Source organism: Pseudomyrmex gracilis, unplaced genomic scaffold (genome assembly GCF_002006095.1).
Source record: "Pseudomyrmex gracilis isolate BER0280 unplaced genomic scaffold, ASM200609v1 scaffold_418, whole genome shotgun sequence".
Classification (NCBI taxonomy): Eukaryota; Metazoa; Arthropoda; class Insecta; order Hymenoptera; family Formicidae; genus Pseudomyrmex; species Pseudomyrmex gracilis.
Genome location: NW_018021002.1, coordinates 100,858 through 110,946, shown reverse-complemented (window position 1 = coordinate 110,946; position 10,089 = coordinate 100,858). Strand labels below are relative to the sequence as shown.

General features: G+C 37.1%; 1 protein-coding gene across 1 annotated transcript in view; it reads right to left on the bottom strand.

Moving 5' to 3' along the window:
• Positions 1 to 1,154: 1,154 nt before the first annotated feature.
• Positions 1,155 to 10,089, bottom strand: part of LOC109860588 — a 63,509-nt gene continuing 54,574 nt past the window's right edge. Inside the window, exon 5 of the mRNA XM_020439792.1 lies at positions 1,155 to 1,268. Coding sequence (XP_020295381.1) covers positions 1,242 to 1,268 — 27 coding nt within the window. The 3' untranslated portion in view covers positions 1,155 to 1,241. The remainder of the gene's footprint in view (positions 1,269 to 10,089) is intronic.

The window sequence follows — 10,089 nt, the reverse complement described above, 5'->3', positions numbered from 1 at the left end:
TCTTCTATTTTATAAAACATATAAAATATTATTTTTTACTCGTTATTTGCAAAATAAATGCAGTTTATGACTGCTTATAAAACATTCGATTCGTTTTACCGCTCCAATATGGACGACGTTGGAGTAACTTTCCTATTGGCTGTTAAGAAACGATACGCAAGAGCACACCTGTATTCTTACACCATGCTTGTTAGATTTCGCCAAATTAAGTGCCCATTGGCGAAGACATCGATCGATTACTATGTGTGATGGTTGCTAGAAATTTATTGTGTACACATTTTTGTTGATCTCTCCAATAATTCACTTTTTTCCGTTTTTGATTCGCTGAGCCCAAAGGCGCAAATTGCAGCACTGTTTGTCGATGTAACTGTACTTTTTAGATACCAATTCTGGTTTTTGATTTTTGGGAAATTTATTGTTATCAATGATAATCGGTCATCATCGGTCAACTCTGTCTTGATACGTCCAGTATCCGTAAGCCTTTAAAAACTGTTCTTAAGTAATAAAAGCTGCACTCTGGCGTGGCTTTTTTTCTGATAATTTTGAAACGTAGTCTTCATTGAAATCGTCTGATTTATTTGACGGAGGTTTCAAATCTTCGTCAACGTCATCAGAGCGGTCAATATTCAAAGTGTGGTACCTGTCTAACATTAATTCCTGATCATTAAGCTGTTGGCTTATCTGATTACATATCATTATTTCGTAACCGTTGAAGCAAGACTCTGAATTAATTAGTTGGTTAATGATGTGAGTCGAGATCTTGTGCTTTTGGTAAAGCAATGCGATAACTTTAATAACGCTAATTAAGCGTGGATTATCAAAACGCAAAATAAACATAATACAAACTTTTATTGTAAACAATCATACGAGACAGATCAAGAAATAGAATCTATAAAGAAAAAGTTGTCGATAATACGACCGAAGACAAAGAAGATCAGGAGGACACCGGTGATCAGAAAGACGCGGACATTATCAATTGTGTCCAATTGCACCGTGTCCAATTGAACTATGTCCAAGTGCACCGCTCCCCGGATCGTCTACTGATCTTGCTTTCATTGAACGGATCGTCTACTGCTCTTTATCATCCACTGATCTTGTCTTCATCGGCCGAATGGTCTACTCATCTTACCTTTATTGGCCGGATTGTCTACTGCTCTTGCCTTTATCGTCCATTGATCTTGCCTTTGTTGAACAAATCGTCTACTGATCTTGCTTTCGTTGGCCGGAATGTGTTTCTCAAACTAAAACCTTTGAGCGCTATTTTGCATCTGTTGGAGAAAGTTTAGCAAAAATGTACCAGAAACAAAATTTCATCATTTTTTCCATAGAATACAAATCTACAATAAAATATAAACTTCTATTTAAAAAATGAATCTATCACTTTATTTGGCTCAAAGTGAGCACTGGATCTAAAATCTGATTTAACTTATTTGATAATCTTTTTCAAACCTTACAACTTTTGTTTGACACATTTTTCGAAAATGCATTATTTTTGAGATAATTTGGTATCTAAGTTAAAGTAGCCAAACATGTATCCTAAGTCGGATATAAAATCTATAGAATCCCAAGATTTAACCATCTAGAATACTATTTCAAACGTGATCTTTTGACTGGTAACGTTACTTTTTTTATATCACTTTTGCAATTTGGAATGTTTTTTTGTGAGTACTTCTTCTTACTTTATTATTACAAACTGTCATCCACATGGTAATTACACTTCTTTTAATACATACATGTTATTACGGACTACATGTACGTTATAGATTTAACACGCTTACCAAAACCAGTTTTTACCATGAATGATTAACCGCCACTCTTACCTCATTTTGCGTTACACTTTTATATTGCGACTGCTACTTGCTATTTATATCTTTTATTATTATTTATATCTTTGATTGTAACTTGTGAAAAGAATGAAGAAGACTCCGGTGTTCGAAATATTTTGCGTTACTCTTTTATGTAATTTCTTTTATTAATAAAATCTTGACTTTTGCTTGACTGACCTTAAGTTTTCAATTTGTTTTTTCAACACAAGCGTTTTTCAGTTGTTACAAATGATATACACAATTTTTGTAATAACAACATTAAATTAAATTCTATACATTTACAGTGTTACGTCCCGTGGACTCCACTTCCTCCTCGCGACGTGACAACAACGAGATATGATATCACGGGAACGCTGCCGTGCGATACTGGCGCGAGACCGGATATCAATCCTTGATAAAATCAAGAAACACAGAGTTTGGAAAATTTCTGTTTTTCTTTCTCGATAAATTTTCATTTTTTTCAAATCTTAAACGGAAACATACATCCCGGGAATATGAAATCAAGGGAAATCCGACGGATAACGAGAAATCGGGTGATCCCGAGTTTCCCGAGCCGCGGGTATAAAAAGAGCCCCCGCAGGGCTCTTCGAGTCAGAATAAAACAAAATTTTCCGAAGTGCGGTCCTTGGCAATACGCGAGCAAAATCAGTGATCGAAAGAACAATTGTGTTGTGTTGTGTGGATCCTGTTGGAGCTCGCTCGAGACCGCTGCCGCCGCCTCTCTGTTGCTACCACGTTGCTGCCGCCCAGTACAACCGACGATAAGTAGTAAGTCCCAATATTAAGTCGCAAATACTTGTGCCTCACGCCGCGATCAGAAAGATTCTTTGCTAGTTGTCAAAATTTGAAGGTAGTTACGAGAACGGTTGCTCCCCTTGTCTTAAACAAGCTAACGCTGATAAGGGTTGCAAACGATTCGCAAAAATCGTCAAGCAACTCTCAGCGCGCGCTCCCGCGCTCGAACATAAAATCGCGGAAAAGAAACAGCGAATAAACTTCGGCAGCAACCGATCTCTAAAACCCGTGCCACTAGAAACTTACAATCGCGAATTTTAAGTGGACTCGCCCGTTCCCGAAAAACGGTGGACGTCGAGAAACGCACTCAAAAGCTATCGACAAAAAGCCGCAAAACGGGCCTGGAAACAGGCTGAGGCACGAGAACAAACACCAGCCGAGACTCCCCTCACCGTACGAGACACCCCGCTAGGAAGTAGCGAGAGCACCAATAACAATCATAATAACTACACCGACACACCACCAGAATTGCGAACTCAGTCGCCTCCCCCGCGCTCTTCTCCACTCCGCCCTTCGCCACCATCCTCGCCCGAACCAGAATATTTAGGCGAGTGCCCCGCTGACCCCTCTCGTTCGCGCACCTTCCCCCGTCCTCTCCATTTTTTAGCACTCGTCTTTGCTTATAAAATCACCACCCCTACCTCCACCGCGTACATAGTCGATCCCGAAAATCTCGATCCCCCCGAACTCCACCGAATAATCTCAACCTACCTTCCAGATGCCCTTCTCACAGTTAAATTCCCCCTCCTTTCAGAACACAGGTTAGTCCCTGTGAAAGATTTTTATAAACTTTTCCCCTCTGCTTCTTGCAAAATAACTGAAATTATAGAAGTCGAACTGGACTGAGTTCGCAATACTAANAAATAAAAATGTATAAATCATCATCATCATAAACCATAACATTGTAAATAAAATCCTACACACACATATGTCAACCCTACACATAAAATTATGACGAACAAATATATACATTCGAGCATAAATATTGTCTAAACATTTATTAATCGACCTCTTACCCACCATCCCGCACCTTTTAAACAGATCGCACAGTCTCGTCCCAGGCAATTGAGATTTGCGTCTCAGGCCTTAAAAAGAGACACACGAGCGAAGTCCAAAGAGCGGCACACGACCGTTGACCCGTCCGCCGGACCCGAAAGATCGCTCGACTCTCGCACGCACACACGACCGTTTCTCCAAGTGTGTGTGTCGAGAGATAAAAAAAAAATTCGACTAGTGTTACGCTCCGCTCATGCCCGACCGTTTCCAGGGGCCAGGACGTAACAACAGTAAATCCTACATATTTAGTAAACACTAAAAATGTTTTGATACTATTTTTTATTAGACTAACAAGAACACTAAAATTTTAATAATAATGTTATTAATATAGAATTTATAATAAAGTACATAATAAATAAATAAAAACAAATAAATAAAAGTAATAATTTTGATAATAAGATATATTAACTAAGAAAAATTAAAAAAAAAATGTAAGTTAGCTTTTTCTTAGAAATTTGTATATGTATTCGTACAAACTTTTTAAATGCAAATTTAAAATATTTTCGGTAAAAGTTCAATATAAAAGAGAATGCTTCAATAATCTTGACCTTGACATATGTTGTCAAGAATACTTTTTTGAGTACTCCCCAAGAGACTTTAGCCATTGCTCATTGTTCATTAAAAAGTTGTTAATAAAAACTATAATCACACAAATGATTGTCAGAAATCAACAAAAAAAGTTGAAAATTTGATAACTTATAAACTCATACAAATTTTAAAGCTCGTTGAAAGTTAAACCAATATAAGGCCTTACGAGCCGTTTCCAAGATGTTGAGCGGAAACTGTGCGTGTATACATATATATATATACATGTAACGAATTCAACTTGTAAATTTTTACAAGTGAGTGTTTTTTAAATTGAAATCTCAATTCTTAAATTTATACGGGATGCTGGATTTGCATCTCACATATAAGAGACCCCGGATACCCCCCTAACTAATTTTAAAATATTGCGAAAAAAACTCCTCGGCCAGGAGTCGAACCTGGAATCTCCGGCTTTCCGTGCCATCGCCTTCCCTGTTAGGCCACCGAGGCACTTAGAGTTATAAACCCATGTTACGCATAGAAAGTGTGATTGTAAAGGCAGTGTGTTCCGCTCCCTTTACAGGAAGACTCCATTATCAAAAATTAGACACATAGATTTAAGGTAATCCTCGCTTTGCGTGGAAAGTTGGAAACCCGTAGAAAATCTTGCTTGCAATAAGCGACGACTAACAAGGGAAGAGTACCCGTAAGGTCACCGATTTTGATTAAAGTTTGCAGATATGTAGTATTACTGGAAGAGTGTCAAATGTTATCCGGAGACAATACATTACTCAAGCGTTTTCGAGAAATCGCGGTTTGAAGTTTTACACGATGCTTAAGTAACTTTGGGATAAAACGGTTTTCGAAGTAGCAGCGTAGCGCACACACACAGCGGACAAGGTGCCGCGCTAAGAGTCTAGAGGTCGCATTTCGCGCCATACTGGTTTTGTGTTTTATTTTTTTTTTTTTAACACACACACATATTTCTTTTATTATTTATTATTTATTTTACTTATTTAATGTTATTTTTATAAGAAAAATATTTAAAATAAAGATAAGTATTTTAAAAAACTGTTTTTCTTTATGTGTTGGAATACAAATGGATATATGTATATATATACACGGTGTCCCAGAATTGGTGTGACATCTCTTGTAGGCAGGTAGAAGGAGTAAAACTGAGTCGAAAAGTCCTGAACCATTTTTTCTGTTATTTATAATAAAGGAGTAATTGTTGAGTAAATCAGGCCAATCAGCGCCGATCTTTAGCCAGGCGCACGTCAGTGAACTGCGCGAAGCGCTTACACACACCAGGCGCGGCAGCTTGCTGTTTGGTACGTTACATCGCGTCAATTATCAATCAGCTGATCGCGGAGAGCAGTGGCTTCTTATCTCTCGAACGCTGCTCGCTCTCTTGAGTATCGCCCATAGATGCCAGATCGTGCAGGACAGCAACAAGAGCATCGAGGGGCAGAGCCCCCACCGCTCAGCTTCTCGATGCTACGCACACAAGTGAGAACCGCGTACGTGTACGTGACACTCAGCTGTGGAAGAGTGCAGACATATTATTTTCTGTCTCCTTTCCACCAAGTCGGCCACAAGGCAACGCACATTGCGCGCTTGTTACGTATGACAACGCTTTTCGAGACTTAGGCTGCGTTCCGATATTTACTGCCAGTACTAACAATCTATAGCACATGTGACGTAAAGATATAGATTTTTTTAAGTACTGGCAATGAATATCGGAACGCAGCTTCATAATCTTGTAAAAAGACATATTATTGATACAAATAAAACATCTCAATATATACATTACATATTTTCTTTGTATAAATTATTACTATGATATTTAACAGTGAGAAAAGGGTGTCTAAATGAACGGTGCGCATTATTACGGTGTCTAAGTAAACGGTGCGCATCTTTCTGTGTTTAAAGGAACGATGCGCAATTGAACGGTGTCTCAATGGAACGGTGCGCATTTTCTTCCGTGTCCAAATGCAACGTGTCTAATTGAACCGTGTCTAAAATTTTGTGTCTATTTGCACTGTGTCTAATTGCAACGTGTCTAATTGAACGGTGTCCAAGTGAATGCCACACTACCGATGATACATACCGACGCGGTTACCAATAATAGCGACAGGCATATGTTACTATAAAATTATCGCAAACATTGAAAAGAGTAACTTTGCATTGAAAGTGACTTCAATAATTTATATCAAATATTTATTTATTTAATTATTAGATTTTACGTGATATAAGAAACTTACTTACGGTAAGTGTAAAAAAGTAAAATATATTTAAGTAAGAGAGTAAAATACTATGACAATAGATAAATGTCATAGTGAATCACTTATTAAAATATTAAGAATAAAAAATAAAACACTATAATAGATTTGTATAATTAGCGTTAAATTTTCTTTAAAACATCAAAAATAAAAACTAGTAAGGTAATATTTTAATAGTTATGTTTATATATAAATATCTACATGTATAGTTTTATATGTATTTAAAAATTTAACAAATTAATGATAATAACAAATAATGTGTGTGTGTATGAAAAAATAAGAAGAATGACACAAATAATTATTTTATATAATTTCGAAGCAGTTACGCAAGATTGTATTTCATAGGGTTGCGCTAAAAAATGTTCTTCTGTCAAACATATATTTATGGTTCTGACAAGAACCGTTTAATGTGACTCTGTAAAATATTTTTTGTGGCTCTGAAAAGAGCCGTTAAGCGTAGTTCTAATGAACGCGAGATATTCTTTTTGTTAAATAAATGTGTGGTTCTGAAAAGAACCGTTTATAAGAGCTTTGACTTAATAGTCGGCCCAATAACCGTTTCGGTCGACAACTTGTTGCAGTCTAGTATTGACCGATGCATTTAAGTTATAAAATAACTCTGGCTTTGTTCTTAAGTTTTCCCATGCGTTCCTCGCATGTGCAGAGCTGCACGAGTTCTCTCATTGCCAGGATTTCACAAATTTACAATTACTCCCCAGACATTTTCAATTAAATTGAGATCCGAGAGATTTAGCTGGCCAATTAAGAACTTCGATCTCTAGGTGGTATGCGAACCATTCTTGTACAATATAAGCGGTATGGACAGCATTGTTATCGTGAAGTAGTCGAATTGTTGGCACATCAGCCTTAGAATATATTTTTCAAACACTGGGGAGCAATACGTTCTCCAAAATATCTTCATATTTATTAGCATTTATATGTGCCGACACTTCCACTAATTCACAATGCGCACTGATCCAACCTCACATATCACAAGTAATAAGCTCACCTTTGTCACGAGAAACAACATATTTGGATCAAGCCGAAGGCGATTGAAGAACATTTTTGAGCGCAACTCTATAAAATACAATGTTGCGTAACTGCTTCAAAATTATATAAAATAATTGTTTGTGTCATCCTTCTTATTTTTTCATACACACACACATTATTTGTTATTATCATTATTTTGTTAAATTTTTAAATACATATACAACTATATATGTATTTTATATTTGATGGTTTCGCGGTGTGTAGTATTAACATACAAAGATGTTTTTTCGGGTTTGAACCGCGTTAGTGTCATTTTTATACCGACGTTTCGTGAACATTACAGCTCACTTCATCAGGGTTTGAAGAGCAGCCTGATACTGAGATGCTCTTGGTCAGGTGTCCCTTTTTATAGCGCTAGATTAAAGTGGAAGGGGTGTGGTGGAGGAGGGGTGGAATGGTAAGAAGGAGGGGAGGATGTGTTTATGGCAAGATGGAATGCCATAGTTATTTTTTTCACATAAAAAACCATTTCGGCACAAAGAAAGCAAACAACATCTTGCAAAAAGCCGGTCTTCAACTAGTGAAAGAGCGCATTTCCCATATAAAATATCAAATTTATCATATTTCTCAGAAACTATTCCATCTCCATCTGCATCTATCTGCCTGCAATAGGCCAGATCTGTGGCTTATACTAGACCGTATACTATACGAACAAGCAGAACGCATACATCTGCACTCATCTCAACAACAGATGAGAAAATATCAGAAATTAGCACTACAGGAAACTACCATCCATCCACTACTAAACACGGTAAAAAATCTGTCCAATAAAACCTTTTCTGCCGAAACGTTCTCAGCCTTGGCCAAAGGCCACAATTTCGCGGTAGCCCCAACTAAACTCCCAAAAGAGACAATAATTAGTCATATAGAAACAGCCATACACTTTCTTCCCCAAGGACCTGCTAACAATATCCGCAGACTAGTGGCTAACATACTAAATAAATCAAAATTGCCAACTCATAATCTTACTAGATCTGAACGTTGTGCTTTGAAACAATTAAATCAAGACACAGATATTATTATCCTTCCAGCAGATAGAGAAAATACAACAGTGATCATAATAAAACAGATTATGACACTAAAATTCAGACATTACTTACAGACTCCACATATGAAAAACTTAAGAAAAACCCTACTGCTTCACTAAAAACTCTTACCACTAATCTCATTAAGAAAAACAATCTCCCAGACATGTTAATACCCAGAAACGCGGTACCACCTAGACTATATGGACTACCAAAAATCCATAAAAACAACATACCCCTCAGACCCATAGTAAGCGCTATAAACTCACCTACTTACGATCTAGCTCGCTTTCTGGTCAGCAAACTAGAACCTCTCACGGGTAAAAATGACACCACGATAAAAAACTCATCTGACTTTATTTCTAAAATCAAAAATATTAAACTTCAACCTAATGACATCTTAGTCAGTTTTGATATTGTGTCCCTGTTCACGCGCGCGCGCAGGTTCCAATTCATGACACCATTAACAAAATTAAATCTTCAGGTCAACTATCATCCGACCTTATATCATTGGTAGAACATTGCCTGACCACAACCTATTTTACTTACAATAACCAATTCTATAAACAAATCACAGGTGCAGCTATGGGATCACCGATATCTCCAATCATAGCAAACATATTTATAGAACACTTCGAATCCCAGGCCATCANAAAAGCCCCACTAAAGCCACAAACATGGTACCGGTACGTAGATGACACCTTTGTCATTTGGCAACATGGGGAGAGAGAACTCTATAACTTTTTAAACTTTCTCAATAAACAACACCCAAACATTACCTTCACATTAGAAACAGAACAACATGGTAAACTTCCATTTTTAGATGTTCTGGTCACAAGAAAACCAGACGGCTCTTTAGGCCATCAAATCTATAGAAAACCCACCCACACCAATCGATATTTACACGCGGCATCACATCATCACCCAGCCCAAAAACAAACTGTGATAAACTCGTTGATCTATAGAGCATTTACTATATGCTACAAAGACAGCATTCAAAACGAACTCAAAGAATTAAAAAACACTCTACAACAAAATGGCTACACACTGCAACAAATAAACAAAGTAATTAAAAAACATCAAAATGAACCCTCTCAAAATACACCAGCACCAGAACAAACAGGAAACTTAAAGAAACGAACCACTTACCTTCCATACATAAAGGGTGTCACAGATAAGATTGGCAGAATCCTGAACAAACACAACATACAAACGGTCTACAAACCACCCAATAAACTAGGACAGATTTTTAACAATCCAAAAGACAAAAGACCGTCATTAGATACACCAAAAGTGTACAAAATACCTTGTTTATGTGGTAAAGTATACATAGGTGAAACTGGTAGAATGATAAGTACACGACTAAAAGAACATCAGTTGGCAGTACGTCTAAAACATTACTCACAATCGGCATTAGCAGAACACCATTTGGAAACTGGTCACAAAATTATGTTTGACCAAACCCAAGTACTAAACAAAACTAGGGCTTACTTCCCTAGAAAATATACAGAATCTCTGGAGATATACAAA